This window comes from Hylobates moloch, unplaced genomic scaffold (assembly GCF_009828535.3).
Source record: "Hylobates moloch isolate HMO894 unplaced genomic scaffold, HMol_V3 SCAFFOLD_13, whole genome shotgun sequence".
NCBI classification, from domain to species: Eukaryota; Metazoa; Chordata; class Mammalia; order Primates; family Hylobatidae; genus Hylobates; species Hylobates moloch.
Genome location: NW_026652288.1, coordinates 60,827,959 through 60,846,413, shown reverse-complemented (window position 1 = coordinate 60,846,413; position 18,455 = coordinate 60,827,959). Strand labels below are relative to the sequence as shown.

General features: G+C 40.0%; 1 protein-coding gene across 2 annotated transcripts; it reads left to right on the top strand.

The window, feature by feature from the left end:
• The first annotated feature begins 891 nt into the window (after positions 1 to 891).
• On the top strand, positions 892 to 15,444 carry SLC38A2 (solute carrier family 38 member 2). 2 transcript variants are annotated; one of them, XM_032173781.2, is made up of 16 exons: positions 892 to 1,175; positions 2,301 to 2,502; positions 2,824 to 2,905; positions 3,054 to 3,169; positions 6,319 to 6,392; positions 6,494 to 6,586; positions 6,717 to 6,798; positions 8,473 to 8,555; positions 8,953 to 9,011; positions 9,096 to 9,263; positions 9,645 to 9,724; positions 9,819 to 9,919; positions 10,491 to 10,615; positions 10,998 to 11,142; positions 11,255 to 11,352; positions 12,431 to 15,444. In XM_032173781.2, exons 2-16 carry the CDS (start codon positions 2,387 to 2,389, stop codon positions 12,527 to 12,529), a joined length of 1,521 nt encoding a protein of 506 aa, XP_032029672.1. In that variant the 5' UTR covers positions 892 to 1,175; positions 2,301 to 2,386; the 3' UTR covers positions 12,530 to 15,444. The 2 variants fall into 2 exon arrangements, with proteins under 2 accessions (XP_032029672.1, XP_058282660.1); XM_058426677.1 differs by lacking the exons at positions 892 to 1,175; positions 3,054 to 3,169 and having other exon boundaries at positions 2,355 to 2,502; positions 12,431 to 14,444.
• The last annotated feature ends 3,011 nt before the right edge of the window (positions 15,445 to 18,455 follow it).

Sequence of the window (18,455 nt, the reverse complement as noted above, 5' to 3'; positions counted from 1 at the left end):
CCCGCAGCACCAATTTTTCCACAGCGAAGGGGCCCCCTAGTTGCCTGGCTCAGCAAGACCACATCACCATTGAAGGGAAAGGACCAGGCTCCGCAGAAAGCGCTCAGACCCGCATTCAGACAAGGCAGTGCCTTTGCCGGGGGCGGCGGTGGTGGGATAATAGAAGCAACGTGTCAGCGAATGGAAAACTGGGGACTCCCAAATGACCTTAGGAGCGCCAGGCTCCCCACTGGGGCCTCTTTGTAAGGGGTCTGGCTTGCTGGCCAAAAGGTAGCCTTTCCGCTAGTCCGGTTTTCCATGGCCCTACAAAAAGCACATCCCGAAAAGGAGGTGCTCGCCGAACTCCGGCTAGTTTTGAAGAGTGAGAAAGCAGGTCTAGGTGGAAAAGAAAGAACAACAAACCATCAGGACAACGTTGCTGCCTTGGCCCAAGTTTGTGAGACAAAACCTCACTGTAAATCACACAAATAACAATCAAGAAAGTGTTTGGTGGGAGGGTGGTGTCCCCCAAAAGCCTTGATGTGTCCCCCGAAAGCAAGGACTGCTGGTGACTCGGACAGGAGAAAATTTTAAGGAGATGGCTCCTCAAAGACAACCGCATGTGTTGAGGACCAACCCGGGCTGAAAAGGATAGACAGGGGAAGCATCTGGGAGTCTTTCCAGACTACCTAGAAAGCTGGAGAGAGTGGGCTTGGGCTTTGCGGGAGAGTCTTGGGGGCGCCCGCGGGCGGGGCTGGGCCACGGGCGCCGGCCGCAGAGGGAGGGGCAGGGAGGCGGGGCCTCGGTCTGGGAGGGTCGGAGGCGGGGCCCAGGTGGTGTTGATACACAAAGAGAAGGCGCCTGGGCGGCCGCGGCCCCGCCCACTGACGCGTCCCCGGGGTGCCGCTATAACCCGCCGCTCGCCGGGCTGCTCCAGAGCCTCGCGACGCCGCCGCCTTAGAACGCCTTTCCAGTACTGCTAGCAGTAGACCGACCACGCGTTACCGCACACTCGCGCCTTTCCCTTGACACGGCGGACGCCGGAGGATTGGGGCGGCAATTTGCCTTTTCCTTTTTTATTAAAATTATTTTTCCTGTCTGTTATTGGATTTGGGGAAATTTTTTGTCTTTTCTGATTTGTATTTGACTGAGAGAAACCCACTGAAGACGTCTGCGTGAGAACAGAGACCACCGAGGTAACGCGTGCGGGGGGGCGTCTGTGGGGAGGGCGCAGGGCCCGGGCGAGAGTGGGGGAGGGGCTTCCGGGAGGGGCCGCGCGGGAAGGCGGCCGCGGGGTCCGTTTCCTTTCGAGGCGGGCGTTGTCGGTTGGCTTGGCCAGCCTTCCATCCTGGCCCGCTGCGCGGGTATCGCGCCCGCGACGTGGGCAGGAGAGCGGGCGCTGGGCGGGGGCCGCGTGCCTGCCCGGTGCGGAGCCGCATCTTCTCATTAGGGGGAGGGGAGCTAGCCCGGCCCGCGGCTCTGCTGCGGCAAGTCTTGTGACTGATTTGCTTTTAATAAAAAAAAAAATTAAGTCCAGGGAACCAGGAATCTGGGGGCGGCGGAGGTGGGCTTGGGCATATATTACACGAGAGGCCAGGATTTGGGGAGACGAGTTGGGAACATTTGACAATCGACGATCGATATTGCATCAGTTTTCTTTCCGGACATGGGAGGGGCTGGGCGGGCGTAGCACTCGCGGGCCAGCTGCCTGTGGACGGGTGTGCTTGAGGGCACTGGCGCGCGTGTGTAAACAAATCCCCAGCTCCCGGGGCCAGGGCGTTCGCCCCCCTCGAGAGGAGTAGTGTCGGCCCTTTCCGCCTCCTTCTGGGGAAGGCTGTCTGCGGCAGAGGCATTTCCCCGTGTGGGGACTCCGGGCAGTAAAGGACAGATTACGCAGCATTGCTGTTCCAAATGCTAGAAATGGAAAGCCGTGCGCCTAGGTTGCATGCACACGAGCCAGGGTCGGGCTGGATGTGTGCCCTGAGTACCTGTGCACGTTTGGAGCGACTGGGAAAAAGCAAAGCAGAACCTCCCTCGCCCCCTCCACTCCGACGAGGGACAATAGAGAAGGTGAAATACTGAAATCTGCCAGAGTAGGGGGCCTCGACGGCCGCAGCACAGCGGTGGGATCATCTTTGTTCTCCGCGGCTCCGCCGTCTGTACTTTTCCGCCCCTCGGCGCGCCCCCGCCCCTCGCGCGCGGCTGGTACTTTTCCACTCGCCTGGCCTGGGATGAATCAGCCGCGCTGCGCCCCCCGGCGGCGTCACGTGACCGCGGCGGGCGGGCGCTGCGGTCCTGACGCGCCGCCTCTACTTTCGCAGGCCGAGTTGCGGGCCGGTACACCGATCGCCAAGGACAAAAGGAGCCCAGCGCTACTAGCTGCACCCGATTCCTCCCAGTGCTTAGCATGAAGAAGGCCGAAATGGGAAGGTTCAATATTTCCCCGGATGAAGACAGCAGCAGCTACAGTTCCAACAGCGACTTCAACTACTCCTACCCCACCAAGCAAGCTGCTCTGAAAAGGTGGGAGAAGTTGTGACACTTTTGAAAAAACGGCTTGCATGGGTTGGGTTCCGGGAGTTACCGAGGAGTCTGCTTCCATTGCTTAAATTTGCTATAGCATTTAGAGAAGGTGCGTAATCTCTGAAAGAGTATCCGATTATCTTGTTGTAATGACAAGATAGCTCGTGTGAAAGTCAACTCCTAGTTGATATTTATACATTTAAGTAAAGGTGTTGTATCAGAACTATGCTGTTGGAGGGTATTTTATGTTAAAGCAGTCTTGTATGTAATGATAGATATTTCAGTCCAGTTTACAATTATATATGTCTATATCTTTTGCAGCCATTATGCAGATGTAGATCCTGAAAACCAGAACTTTTTGCTTGAATCGAATTTGGGGAAGAAGAAGTATGAAACAGAATTTGTAAGTTAAAAATAGTAATTTGTCTGTCAGTGGCTTTATGGAGTAAAAGAATAGTTTTACTTTTAGAATTCAAATCTAACTTGCCCAAAGCTGGTTTTCTCCATTTAATTATTGTTATATGTTTGGTTATCGTTTTCCCTCTATGTAGCATCCAGGTACTACTTCCTTTGGAATGTCAGTATTTAATCTGAGCAATGCGATTGTGGGCAGTGGAATCCTTGGGCTTTCTTATGCCATGGCTAATACTGGAATTGCTCTTTTTATGTAAGTATGTGTAAGTAGTGAGTCTGCCATACAGGGCAGTTACTATGGTAAAACATATTTTGGCTCCAGAAACTGAATTTACAGTTGCAGTAGCTGACTCAAAAGTTACTTGCTTAAAATTAAAAGTATGAGAAACCCCAAAAATCTCTTTATTCTACTACATACGGCACAATATCAAGAAAGCCAACTAGAAAAAAGTAGAGCAGTCCTTAAAACTGACAAATTAAGCCAGAAGTCTTCTAAGTCAGTGGGAATAGTTAAAACAAAATTGTAACAGATGGTAGATATTGAAAAAGAACTGTGGCTAAATCCAGGGTAGGTATAAATTTTGTTTTGGCAAATCAGAAGCTGAAAATCATAATAAGCTCTAAATCATTTTGGTAAATCGACACAGTTCTTAAGGACCTGTGGCCCCTTACGTGAATAAGGAAAAGAAAATTTCTCTAAACATACAAGGTGTGGTGGTATTTACCCAGCCTGGAACATGTTTGTTTTAAGATGAGGGAGTCATAATTTTCTGGACCCTGAAAAGCAATCCATACGTGTTTTTTTAATGTTTGCTTTTGTCAGACCTGTTCGATTGCCACATGATGTGGCAAAAAATGAATATTTTAGTAAGTACTTGTTTTTAAATGGTTCCCCCCACAGTTGCACAGTTAGACTTAATTACTCCTGTGTTTTCCAGCATAAATACGTGGATAGACTCTTGGAGGTACAGAAGACTTCAGAGCAGTGGTTCTTAGCCGTTTTTGCGTCACTGACTCTTGGAGAATATGATGGGAAAATGTGAATCTTATTTCCAGGGAAAAAGCACAAAACAAAAATACATGCAATCTTAAGCATGTATTTTTCAGTGATGTTTGTGTCATAGCCCTTAAGTACCCGTGGACCCCTGGCTAAGGCATTTTCCGTGGGGGATTGTGTAACTTAATACATTCGTTGTACAGATAAGGAAACCATACGTATATAGCATGGAATTGTCCCTTTGTAACAGATGCGTTTTACTTAGCTGACTGGTGCCTTCTACTCAAGTTATTTTCTCCAGCACGATAGAATGTTCATGAAAAGAAAAGCAGACCTTTGCAAATCTCTGCTTTGTGAAATTCCACACTGAGGTTAAGCCTGGCTTTTAGTACTAGACGCTAGGATTCACTCTGGCTTGCTTCAATTAAGTTGAGGCTTTTTTGAGAGAACTCTTACTAAGGTGAAGGACCAGCGATTTACGTAGAATCCTAGAATCTCAGGAGTTTTTAGTGGAGAACCTGAATGGCATCACTGTTGAATATTTGAAATCCTTGTTAGCACTTGGTATAAAAACTGGAGGCAGTTTTAGAGTGCAGCCAGTGTAGTTAAAGTAAGAATTTAAATGATACTAAATGGCACCTCTGTTTCATAAGTGAAGGTCAAATTCTGATGTAACTAACACTTGTACTCTTGGAATTATACTTTAGGTGCTTATGTCATTGATTTACCATTTTACTTAATGGCTAAATAATATTAAGATTGCTAAAGTGTGATTTTATTCATCAGTATTTACTTTATATTTAGAGGTATAGAGGAAAATGGGCCAAAAACCACATGGCTGCCACGGTCCACTTCAACAACTCTGTAGCTAACCTTTATAAGTAGAATCAATCTGAAGGTTGAAAGTGACCTCAAAGGTTATAAAGTCTATTTATCCCTCGTCATTTCAGTGTAAGACATGGAAGGACTTAATTTGGTTTGTTTTTAATTAAACCAATATCTTTTCTCCAGTTAGAAGTGAGGTTGATAGTGTCACCTCTGACTAGGCCCTGTAAAACTTCTGGCATTTAGAATGGTAGTGTAAAGCCACTTCCTCTGTTTAACTAATAGACATCAGTTTCTTTGTCAGCACCTTGCATGGTACTGTGTGCAGTTTGTTCATACGGAATCAAAAAACATGCAACTCTTCTCCTTTGCAGGGTTTTCTATGAGTTTCCCTGTTTTGTTATTTAATTTCTTTAAAAAATTAGTCTGTATCTCTGGGCTCTCCTAGGTGGAAGGAAAGTAAAGCTGGAATGAGGGAGAACCCTTACCCTAAAGGAAAATTAGATGACATTAGGGTCCCTTTAGTCACTGTGTTACCTTATTTATTTTTTTTCTGTTGCTCAATCCAAGTGGTCAAGGGAGGAAAGGCTTAGAGACAGTCAAGCTGATAGCCTACTTGTTCTAGCACAGACATTGTGTAACTGTGACAATACTGGGCCTGTATTCCTTGCCATGGGGTGCAATGTAGTATGTCATCACAATGGTTAGTTCTCTGATTTGTGCCCAGTTGTTAGTAAAGCTTGTAGTGCCTCTTAAAATGTTAGTATTAGTGTCATTTCCCCCTTACCATTCTTTTCTTTTTTTCTTTTTTTTTTTTAAAGTATTTCATTTTGTCCTCCAGGCTGAGTGCAGTGGCAAACTGCTGGGCTCAAGTGATCCCCCCACCTCAGCCTAAGTAGCTGAGACTATAGGTATACACCACCACAGCTGGCTTTTTGTTTTTCCTTCGGTAGAGATGGGGCTTCCCTGTGTTATGTTGTCCAAGCTGATCTCGAACTCCTGGCCTCAAGCAGTCATCCTGCCCCAGCCTCCTAGAGTGCTGGGATTACAGGCATGAGGCACTGCACCTGGCCTCTCATTCCTGTTTTTGTGTATACGGTCCATGTGGTCTTAAAACCTTTCCTGAACTTGTCTCAGTTGAATTTCACAAGAACCTTGTGGGCTGGGTTTAGTGGCGGATATTACTAATGTCTTACAGATAAAGGGAACTATTGAAATGCAGAAAGGTGGCAAGCATACAGCTCATTATTGTGCCAGAATCAAAATACAAGTTTCAAACTCCACCACTGGGAAGTTGAGCTTTCCAGTGTCTCATGCTATGTTTGGCTCAGTGGGTAGACATCCTTGTTCCTAACCAATGCTGTAGAACTATCACCTGAGAAATGATGCAAGTTTTTACTGCCAGGCAAGAGACAGTGTTGACACTCCAGTTAGTAGGAGAGGAAATGCCAGTTCTTCAGGGCATTTTGACACAAATAGGACAAGTTGCACACATAATGTTATTTAAACAACCAGAAAGAGTTGTCTTTAAATATAGCCATGCTTATTTATAATCCTGTGCCTTTTCCTTCTCTCATCAGAATTCTCTTGACATTTGTGTCAATATTTTCCCTGTATTCTGTTCATCTCCTTTTGAAGACTGCCAATGAAGGAGGTATGATAGCATTCTTGATTTTTCTAAAACAATGTATACCTATCGTGATTTTATTTCTCTTTTAAAATCCTTGGCTTCATGCTTCTGTCTTCAAATTGTAGGGTCTTTATTATATGAACAATTGGGATATAAGGCATTTGGATTAATTGGAAAGCTTGCAGCATCTGGATCAATTACAATGCAGAACATTGGAGGTAAGAATTTTTCAAAAGATTATTTGGGTAGACTTTATGCTCATTATGTAGCACAGAGTGGTGACACATGCGTTTTAGTGTCACGTGCCGTGTTTTGCACTTGTAATAGTATAATTTTGTTTTTCTCCAGCTATGTCAAGCTACCTCTTCATAGTGAAATATGAGTTGCCTTTGGTGATCCAGGCATTAACGAACATTGAAGATAAAACTGGGTAGGTGCTAAGTAAGGTTACTCATAAGAAACAATTACAGTCAAAAGTGGTTAGATATATTTTTATCAAAGTTGTATACAAAATGATTATTAGTTAATTATCCATAAATGTTCCTTTTGAAACTGACCAAGAAGGCTCCCCATCGCCGTAAACTGATTCGAACTTTGGAGAAGGAAAGGCCAAAAGATAGTAGCTAGCCCTACAATTTTGGATATCTTAATTTCTAAAACAAGTTTTCTAGAACTTGCTTTCTGTCTTTATGTTCATACTTAAAGAAGTTATAGCTGTTTTTAATGTATATCCTAAGTGAGGACTGAAGCTTTGAATTACATTAAAAATTAATCTGTCTTATTTTTATAAGTTTGGAATTCTTAAGACTTAATCTGTTCAATGCAAAATACAGGTTGGACATCCCTAATCTGAAATCCAAAACTTTTTAAGTGCCAACATGATGCTACAAGTGGAAAATCCACACCTGATCTCGTGACAGGTGTGCAAAATTAATTAAAATACTGTATAAAATCACCTTTAGGCTATGGGTTTAAGAAGGTGTATAGGAAACATAAGTGAATTTTGTGTTTAGACTTCAGTCCATCTCCAGGATACTTCCAATATGTATATGCAGATACTCCAAAGTCCAAAACACTTCGGTCCCAAGCATTTTGAATAAGGGATACTCAACATGTGCCAGAAAATGTTTGGGCATGCTATAGAAAACATTTTCTTCTAGCAAAGTTACTCATCCCAGTGAACTCACGGGTATTTATCTAAAGTAAACGTGGGGAAGGATAATTTACTTCCCACCCTACGTGCAGCTCATTACGTCAAAATAGAGAAGTGCCATTATCTCAGATGTGGCTTTAGAAATTTAATTTTTTAAGCTGATCTTTAAGTGTTAGTGTTGCAGAGTACTTACTGCTGAAGTGAACAGAATTCATGAGGCAATTAGAATTTGAAAATAGTGATTTAGAAGAGAGTGCCAATTCATGATTTACCTAAAAAGAAAAAGGCTTAGAGGACATACATAATGTTTTCTAAAGTTCAAAAGGGATATTTTTGGCTGTCTGTGGAGTTAAAGGTGGGTCAAGATGTCACAACACACTATGATAACCTGGAATAAGTCCTGGTTTGGGGGACTGAATTTTGTAATTTTTATGGTGGGGAGGCAGTTTGCCTATGCATTTTATGAAAACGTTTCCTCATTGAAATATTTAATAATATTTGCTAACACATCTGGAAAAAAACTTGTTTTAAAATTTTTTAGTTTCCAGCATTAAAAATTACATGCTAAAGCTGTACCAAAGTTGGTGTACAATTTTTCTGAAAGTGCTTAAAGATAAGATTACTGGCTTAACAAAGCAGCTTTGTTCCCTGCATTAGTATCAAGTCTTTGAGAAGCATTTTGTGTTATGAATCAGCTGGCAGCCTTCCCAGAGCAAGTAGTGGGACAAAAGTTACACTGTTTTATACCCAACTTATAACCTGAGTAAATATTCATCTAGCACACAAAGTTAAAAAGTTATTCCTATCTTGAACAAGGGAAACTTTTTCCAAACATGTCTTTTTTGTGTGTTTGTTTTCATGGTATTTCTATAAAATGAGTCCCGTTAGAAGATGTGTATATTCTTCTGAGGATATTTGTGACTGTTTTGACCTTGTTTCTGTTTTCTTTAGATTGTGGTATCTGAACGGGAACTATTTGGTTCTGTTGGTGTCACTGGTGGTCATTCTTCCTTTGTCGCTGTTTAGAAATTTAGGTGAGCAAACTCATCTCTAAAGAGAACTGAAATGAGCCTCTTACCAGTTAGTTGGGCTTTCTCTGAATAGAAATTAATCAGAATGAAAAAGCCCTAGAAAGGTATATCTTTGGGACTTACAGCATGCAAAATTTAGGAGCCAAAATATTTAATTGACAGTATATGTTGTGCTTTGTAAGAAATAATGCAAATGATAGTTTTTATTAGCTTGGGTTATGACAAGTATATTTAAATAATTCTATATTTTAGTATCTTAAGAATTAGAAATTTAGTACTGTACCCATACTTTAGTGCCTGAAGTCTTCCCAGCAGAATTGAGTTATTCAGTGGGAAAAAGATATTTGCCTTAAATCTGTTTCATTAAACTAATACTGATTCCTGCCACCCCCCCTTATAGGATATTTGGGATATACCAGTGGCCTTTCCTTGTTGTGTATGGTGTTCTTTCTGATTGTGGTGGGTATGATTTTTTTTAGAAAAAATTTTTTGTAAGCCCTGCCATGTCACTTAGTTTAACACATGCAAAATATATATTTTTAGGTCATTTGCAAGAAATTTCAGGTTCCGTGTCCTGTGGAAGCCGCTTTGATAATTAATGAAACAATAAACACCACCTTAACACAGCCAACAGCTCTTGTACCTGATTTGTCACATAACGTGACTGAAAATGACTCTTGCAGACCTCACTATTTTATTTTCAACTCACAGGTAACTAAATATGCTTATTTTCTCAAAAGAAGTGTTTAGGGAAGAAAAGAGGGAAGCTATTCACTCCCAGGGTAAAGGGAGGAGGATAATAGGTGTTTTTTAGAAAACATATGATTAGCTATTGAGGACTGTGAAGAAAGTTTTGGTTTACGTCTGAAAATAGATGGAGAATTGAGATAATCATATGGTGCTAATAATTGACACATTCAGAAGTGAGGATATTGATCATACTTCATGAACAGATTAGAAGAATGGAAGCTAATTACACAAAGGAAACTTAGGCTTTGATTCTAAGATTGTTTACGTAAAATATATGCTGCAGAAATGTGACAGCATGAGTTCGTTACATCAGATTAAGTAGATTTTTATGTTTTGTTTCAGACTGTCTATGCTGTGCCAATTCTGATCTTTTCATTTGTCTGTCATCCTGCTGTTCTTCCCATCTATGAAGAACTGAAAGAGTGAGTATTTCATTGTTATATAAATTTGAGAAAATATTAGACAACTGTAACTGCTGCTGAAATATATATTTGAATTTTCTTTTGAATTACATAGCCGCAGCCGTAGAAGAATGATGAATGTGTCCAAGATTTCATTTTTTGCTATGTTTCTCATGTATCTGCTTGCCGCCCTCTTTGGATACCTAACATTTTACGGTAAATAATGCCTCCTTTACCAAAAAAACAAAAAACCGCTTATTGAAATGAAGCTGCTAGTGTTCTATGTATAGTTCCATCACTTTAAAAATAGTCTGTTTTAATATATTTCATATTTGTGATGAGAAATTAAATTTAGAGCTTAGAATTTTCTGTAGTGTATTTAATCAGTAATTTCTAGAATCCAGGTTTGAAAATATCATTAATCATTTGATGGGATATTTGTATGATATGCCAGCCTCTGAGTTCATCTTGCCTGTCTCCTCTCCCATCACCTTCAGACTGTATAACACAAACACGAATTGGAAGCCAAGCCAGGAGATTTAGCTGCTTAACTCCTGTTGTTTTTAATGGGAGTCATGTGGCTAAATCTCTATGTGGTATTTAGAAAAATTTTCCTTCAATGTTACTTTAATTGCATTAACCATAATTCCAAACAAATCTTATTAGCCTCTTAGTTTATAGTCGTTTTGTGAGTAGCTAAATAACTGGTGCACATTTTGCTGTTAAATTTTCTACTTGGTCTCCAATGAAAACAACCACTCAAAGTTTTTTTGGTCTTTCCCTGTAGAACATGTTGAGTCAGAATTGCTTCATACCTACTCTTCTATCTTGGGAGCTGATATTCTTCTTCTCATTGTCCGTCTGGCTGTGTTAATGGCTGTGACCCTGACAGTACCAGTAGTTATTTTCCCAGTAAGTAATCACTTGCTCTGCTTTCAGTAGGAAGGAGTTTTTAAACATGTGAAAATTTGTGAGATTTTCATCTTCTGGAAGAAGGGAAACACCAGTAGAACAATACAAAGTTGGTGGTGGTTTTGAGGGGGCTTTTTAAAAATACAGTGTATATTTTCAAAATATCCTGGGGACATTTTTTTCACCATAAGATATAAAATGATCTTTAAGTGTTCAGATGTTCAGGAAACAGCAGAGAAAGAGGCACAGTTTTATTTAGAAATTGTTACTATTTTGGATAGATTGCTTTTTACTTGGGCATTCTTTTCATTCATTGAAGCTGGATTTTTAAATTTTATATTGCTGCTATTTTTAAAATACATTTTATTTTATTTTATTGCAGATCCGGAGTTCTGTAACTCACTTGCTGTGTGCATCAAAAGATTTCAGTTGGTGGCGTCATAGTCTCATTACAGTGTCTATCTTGGCATTTACCAATTTACTTGTCATCTTTGTCCCAACTATTAGGGATATCTTTGGTTTTATTGGTAAGTTGTAGAAAGTATCCAAGTTGATTCAAACATCAGGGATTTTAAGATTTAAAGAATGAATGACGAGTGGTTCATTGAATCCTCAAGAAACATAAATGTTCTTTTACAGGTGCATCTGCAGCTTCTATGTTGATTTTTATTCTTCCTTCTGCCTTCTATATCAAGTTGGTGAAGAAAGAACCTATGAAATCCGTACAAAAGATTGGGGTGAGTGAAAGATTATGACCATAGAAACAGTAATAATATCATAAATTTCCCCAACTGATTTTAATTTTATTCTCGTAGCTGTTATTTGTTGTGGTTTCACTTTTAAGTTTCCAGTAAACATTTCTGTAATGGTCTACTTCACAGATGGAAGATTGCAGAGGGAGGGGGAAAGATAGTTTGCCATCTAATAAACACTTAAGTTAATTGCAATAAAGTTGTTAGATACTTTGGAGATAGGAATAGGGATGAAGACTAGTGTCAGATACTTAGCTTTCAACATTTGTTCAACCAGTTTTCATTGGACTGCCTACTGTGTGACAGGCACTTAAATGGGCATTGAATATATAAAAGAGAAGGAAGGGCTGTTTAGTTGAATGAGACTGACCATCTTCAGAGCGAAGCTCTCAGGGAGGCCATCTTTTCATAGTGTTTACTATTATGTATCTACTCTAAAGTGTAGTACCAGTTGGTGACAGAGAATGATGTGCTAACTACAAATGATGTGGTTGCTAGTACCAGAATCCTGGTGGTGATATTTAGGGAAAAGACTGCTTTTTAGTCATTATTTTCCACCTTCATTCTGCTCTGATTGAAGTACTAGAATTATTTATAAACCAACAACTGTCAACTTGTTTTACTCTAAATTACATAGTGGCAGTATTGAAGGGTAGGATTTAGGAATTAACTTAGTATTTCCTGGAAAGACCTCTGGCTTTGACTTTTGCTGCATTTTAGGATGATTTGGGTTTGATTTTGTGACTACTTTAGCTCTAAAAAATTGCAAAAAAATCCAGTCCAGTTCTATATGAAGCAGTTTGTTTAGCAAGAAAATTCCCTTTTCACTTGAGACAAAGGAATGAAAAAGTGAAAAAGTTCAGAAGGCCTCAAAGGTAGTTATTTTGTACTGCAGATAACATACTGATCACTTAGGAGTTTATATTTAGCAAGTTAAATATTCTATAGAACATGATATAGTAGATAGACTTTAGTAATTAAAGCACATTTCAAAAAGTAGAAAAAAATGTTTAGCATATATGTTTTATTACTTGCTGATCAATTTTCTCTATGCTCTTTGCAGGCTTTGTTCTTCCTGTTAAGTGGCGTACTGGTGATGACTGGAAGCATGGCCTTGATTGTTTTGGATTGGGTACACAATGCACCTGGAGGTGGCCATTAATTGGCACCACTCAAACTCAAACTCAGTCCATCTGATGCCAGTGTTGAGTAAACTCAACTACTATGAAATTTCACCTGTTTTCAGTTTCACTTCCTTTTGAAGTGCAGATTACTCGCTGGTTCTTCTGAGTGCAGAATAAGTGAACTTTTTTTTTTTTTTTTAAAGAAACTTATCTGTATGTTAGAAATGGATATGAACAACAAAACCACGAGTCTCGGGTTAAGGGAAGTGACAATTTTATTCCATTCCAGAGAATGGACGAACTCTTAACTTTTATCAAGCCACATGCTTGGCTGTGTCATTGTTTAACTTGGATATTTTATGATTTTACTTGAATGTGCCTAATGGAACCATTCGATGTGAGAAACAATTCTTTTTAATTTACAGCAAAGTATTGAATAACCATTGACAAAAACACTATTATTTTTTGTACCAAAAATACTTAAAGACCTCAGAAGCACTCTTTTACTTTTAAGAAATTGCTTTTTTTGAACTTTATTCAGAAGCAGTTATCAATAAATTCCGTAAAATAATGTCATTGGTATTTAAAAATGAATATTAGTATAATGAAATGATTTGCCTTTTTGTAGGCATAATAAGCCAAATACTTTTTTACCCAAAATAATTTTTAGAGAAAATGATGTAATGAAAAATTGTACCATGAATTAGGAGCATAGTTTTTTCCATTTAAACGTCACCATTACTTAAAAGATGATTGATTGATTATTGCTATACCAAATCAGATGAACTCTGTTCATCACTTTTCTTCTCTGTCCCCAAACAATTTGGTTCATTCAGACTGAAATGTTTGTGTCTTCAACTTATTAGAATGGAAAATAATGCAGATATTTCTATGGGAAATAAAATAACTAATTTTGAGGTACCAAATAGTGCAATTGGGTAAAACAGGGTTTATTCAGTTGCATCTGTCTCCAGTGTTGTATTGACAGCTCTGGGTCTTTTTTTTTGGGCCAGCCCTTTTTTGACATTGCTTCCAGCAGTGGAAAATGGGCATTTGATGGCAATAGGCCAAAATTATTGTGTCCAGAGAGTACACTTTTTCAAAATGCTCACCTACTGGAAGTGTGAATTACTTGACAATGTATGGCTTAGTTGTGTTCATGTTTTGTCTACAGTAGAGGTCTAATCCACAGGTTACACCTATGTTTGGTATGATATAAGTTCTCTTTGTGTAGGCCACTGGGTTTCTCATGCAGTAAGCTTTATAAAAACTCATTTGCACTGGACTGTCATCTCATCCTTGTACAACGTAGAATTACTTGTTTACATCCAACAAATGGTTAGCTAGGGAAAACAGTGCAAACTGAGTGTTAGTAGTCATTTTGGTCCAACTGCATGTCAACCCTTCCATTTCAATCCCGGTTAGAAGGGAAAATAATTACTTGGAAACTTGGCTTTAAGAGCACATTTATCGTACGTCACAGTGTATGGTGAATATATTATTAAATAATGTGGTACTTTGCTCATCAGGCATAATGTCTAAAATCTAATATACATAATTCCATTAAGTGGTTGAGGGAAGCAAATAATGGAATTGTCAGTTGGTCATCTGGCTCTAAGGTTTGCCTTTGAACTAAAAATGTTGTTTGGGGCAAGGGCCAGAAATGTGGCAGACATGGTTTTTGTTACGCATTCTTGTATTATATGTGACTAAATTTACAAACAAGATACATGTGTAATTAAAGACCCTTATGGAACTGGAAGACGTCTTGTAGTGCTACATTGGGTGAAACCATTGGTCCATTTTTGTCTGTTTCTATGAAGATAAAATAATTGGGGACCATCTAGAAATAGAAAGGCAGTGAGAAGACAGATTCTACAGCACTGCTTTCATTTAATTGGGCTTTAGGCACTCCATTCGAATGCAGAACCTCACCTCTAGTTGAGACCAAGAATTGGCAAATTTGCATGAGCTCCTGGAGAGAGTTGCTGACTTTGTATCTAAGACCTGCCAGGGAATACCAAGAGTTGTTTCTACAGACTGTTTTTTTTTTTCTGTGTGAGAAGATACTGTGGCAACCAGGAAGGAATGGAAAAAAAATTCTTTTCTCTACAGTAAATTAATGTGAGGAAGCTCCTCCAATCCTCTGGCTATTTGAGGTTCAAAATCAACTGCCTAGGGAAAATTCCAATGCATGATTCTCTTGGAGCTATCTTGTCTGCCTTGAGGTTCCTAAACAATGAATTCCCATTAATGAGCAGTCTTCAGTATTAAAACCACTGTCTTGTCACCTCATTTTGCATTACTGTCTTCCGTGGATGTTTCAATTATAACTGTAATGTTATTTATAGAACAACATTAATCCATTAAAGCTAACCTATTTTTCAATATTTATGATAATCTATGTACATATATTGTCTGTCCATATGTATTTGTAAATAGGTTGTATATAATGTCAGGTTTGGGTCTTGGGTTCAAGTGTATATATTCCTGTAAGTTTCTTAACTGCATTTTGATGAATTCACATTATGTAACTATAAGAATTGTCCCAAAAGTACCTGTACAGAAAATTGAATATTGAAAAGTTGACAAATTGTATACAAACACTAAAAAAAAACTTGTTTAAATTGTATTTGCAATAAACAGCATCAATTTTTTTCATGAAATCTTGGTGCAAATTCAGATCTCTTATTTAAAATTTAAATAAGGAATAAATTTTCAAAATGCAGTAATCAAAATGTGATCTAGTGTAATGAAATAAAATGTGATCTAGTGTAATGGAAGACCTTTGAGAACCTGGGTGTATTAACTTGGTGTATATAGTATAAATATCCCCACTGTACTGTTAGAGGCCAACAATTCTAGTATGGCTTGTTGGCAAAGAGTGCTACACCGTTTCAATGAAACTATGTTTGTTTTAACTGAACTAAAATAAATACATGCTTAATCCTGAGTAGCAGTGTTTTTTTTTTTTTTTCAGGTAATGGGAAGATAGGCAGTGTCTAATGCAAATTGCATTGTAACTGCAGTACCTAGCACCTAGTAGGTGTCCATATGTTTGTGACGAAGAAAACAATGGTCAGGAAAAAAAGTTGAGGTTCCCAGAGATTCTAGGTTTCCAAAGTGAGAAGGAATGGAAAGTCTTGGAGAGTTGGGGGAAGATGCTAAGATGCATCTTAAGGGCTCAGGCTCAGCCCTGCTGATGGAAATAAACAGGTCAATAATGTATCAGAATCAACTGGAGAGCCTTTTAAAACCGCAGCTTTCTGAAACGTGCCTAGTTGGTCTGATTGCAAAGGTCCAGCTGTAGGGTAGCCCAGGATCTGGTTTTTTACTTAAGAAGGCCACTCGGGTGATAATGATGCACAAACTCCAGGAGCAATGAAGTGGCCTGGAAAGAAGTTGGCATATGTTCAGTTTGGTGAAAAAGTCGCAGGAAAAGAGGAATTAATGGACAAGCTGATGAAGGTAACAGCATGGTTTTACTTGAGCAACAGTGGAAGTGGGAAGGTTACTAAGATACACAGGCTAGTTTAGGTATGGCCTACTGGTAAGTCTGAAAAGCTTGAGGCTTGTGAAATAAAATAACCAGAGCTGAAACAGAAAAGACCACATCTTGGGATAGCCAAGTACGCCCGATGGTAGTTCCAAAGTCAGGAAACGTCTCCAAGAAACTTAAAATGCAGTTACTAATGATGGTCAAGTGAGAAGGATTAGGAAAGGCAGCAGATTTTGCAACAAATCAATTGAAGAATGACTTCTGGAACTTTCAAGTATTCATAGGCAAGCTCTAACTGAACACCTACCATATGCAACTAACATGTTCGTTGGAAAGAGGGTAGGGTTATGTGTCAGAACTGAGTTCTAACAAAATCCATACACTTTCAAATGTGCTATTTTTTAGAAAAAAATGATAACAGCTGGTCGTGGTGGCATACCTGTAGTCCTACCTACTCCAGAGGCTTAGGCAATAGCATTACTTGAGCCCAGGAGCTTGAGCCTAATCTGGACAGCATAGTGAAACGCTTTGTCTCAAATACAAAAAATTACCGAAGTGAACCAGAATGCAAATTTATTTATCTACAATTAGAAATATACTGGATGAAGCCAGGCTTGGTGGCTCATGCCTCTAATCCCGGCACTTTAGGAGGCCAAGGAGGGTGGATTGCTGAAGCCCAGGAGTTCAAGACCAGCCTGGGCAACATGGTGAAACCCCATCTCTACAAAAAAAATACAAAAATCAGCCAAGTGGTGTGCACCTGTAGTCCCTGCCACTTGGAAGCCCAGGGAGGTCGAGGCTGCAGTGAGCCGTGATCAGGCCACTGCACTCTAGCGTGGGTGACAGAGTGAGACCCTGTAAAAAAAAAAAAAAGGAGTGAAGGAAGGCAGGGAGTGAGAAAGGAAAGAAATTGAGTTGACAGGTCCACTGAATATAAAAATACAGTACTCTAACCAGGGAGCTAGCTATTCCAGAGAGATTTCCATTAAGCTTAAGGAATATTCTAGGAACATTTCTAAATAAAGAACCAGAGCTGTTTGTCTTGACTTAGAAATTTAGAAATACACCTGGACATTTGGCTTAGTCAAATTTCTGATAACAAAAAAAATCCATTTAAATTAGTTTAAGCAAGAATGTCAGATGGAGAGAACTCCTTAAGAGATCGGGATGCCTCGGATAATTAAAAGATAAACAGCTTCCAAAAATCAAAAATTGTCTTTGTTTTAGAGACCTCAATGAGAGAAGTGTGTGAAATTTCACTACAGAGCTATGCAACTAGATTCTGAGCTGCTTGTTTTCAGTTCAATTTCTCAATACAAACAAATCGGCCAGTAGTGGGTCAAGATTCCACCCTAATCTCAAATGTAGTTAGGTGGGCAGGGTAACACAGTACAAACAGCTGCCAGGACCTACCCATATGGTGGAGAGAATAGTTTTCAGAGGAGAGGTACAATGGTCATGCACTAGAAATAGACTAGAAAACTGGGATCAACTGTCCAGTTTTAACACTGAAAGTCTTGCATCCTGGAAACCGCAGTCCCAGGCAAACTGGGAATGGTTGGTAACCCTAGCTAAGAAGGCAACTCCCAAAATGTTTAATGAAACAGTCCAGAGATATTGATACATTTATTTTCTTTGGATTTCTTTTTTCTAGGCTTCCATGCAGGACACCAACCTTCTTTCATGACTTTGCCCCAACTCAGTGGTTGATTGCTTCCTCAAATCACATTTTTTCTGACTTCCCCACCACAAGAGCTATAAGCTTCATAGGAACAGACATCTGTCTATCTTTTGATCAATTTATCCCCAACACAGCCGGGCGCAGTGGCTCATGCCTCTAATCCCAGCACTTTGGGAGGCCGAGGTGGGCAGATCAAGGGGTCAGGAGATTGAGACCATCCTGGCTAACAGAGTGAAACCCCGTCTCTACTAAAAATACAAAAAATTAGCCGGGCGTGGTGGCGGGCACCTGTAGCCCCAGCTACTCGGGAGGTTGAGGCAGGAGAATGGCATGAACCTGGGAGGTGGAGCTTGCAGTGAGCCGAGATCGCACCACTGCACTCCAGCCTGGGTGACAGAACAAGACTCCGTCTCAAAAACAAACAAACAAAAAATTATCCCCAACACTCAGAACAGTATCTAGCAAATGGTACAACAGGTACTCAATATAATTGTTGGAATAAAGGTACCCTTGATTTCTTAAAGTTTCTTATAGTATAGTGGAGGTGAGGCTCAAACTTTTAAGCAAGAATTTACTAAACGCTTGCAAGATAAATACTGCATGTGACATGAAATTAGACACTTTGACTTAAAAGATATAATATCGCTCACTTACCTTCAACCAGAGGCCCACAACAGGAAGGCTTTCTTAGCTCACCTGTGATCGGCCTCCAGATGGCAAAGCCATCTTTAACCTCTACCACATAAGTGATTTTGTGGCAGTGAAATCCTTTTTTCAAATTCTA

Coding starts and splice junctions, on each gene's coding strand:
- SLC38A2 (XM_032173781.2), top strand. CDS start 2,387: ATGAAGAAGGCCGAAATGGGAAGGTTCAATATTTCCCCGGATGAAGAC. Junction 2,906..3,053: donor AGAAGTATGAAACAGAATTT/GTAAGTTAAAAA, acceptor CCCTCTATGTAG/CATCCAGGTACTACTTCCTT. Junction 9,920..10,490: donor TGGATACCTAACATTTTACG/GTAAATAATGCC, acceptor CTTTCCCTGTAG/AACATGTTGAGTCAGAATTG.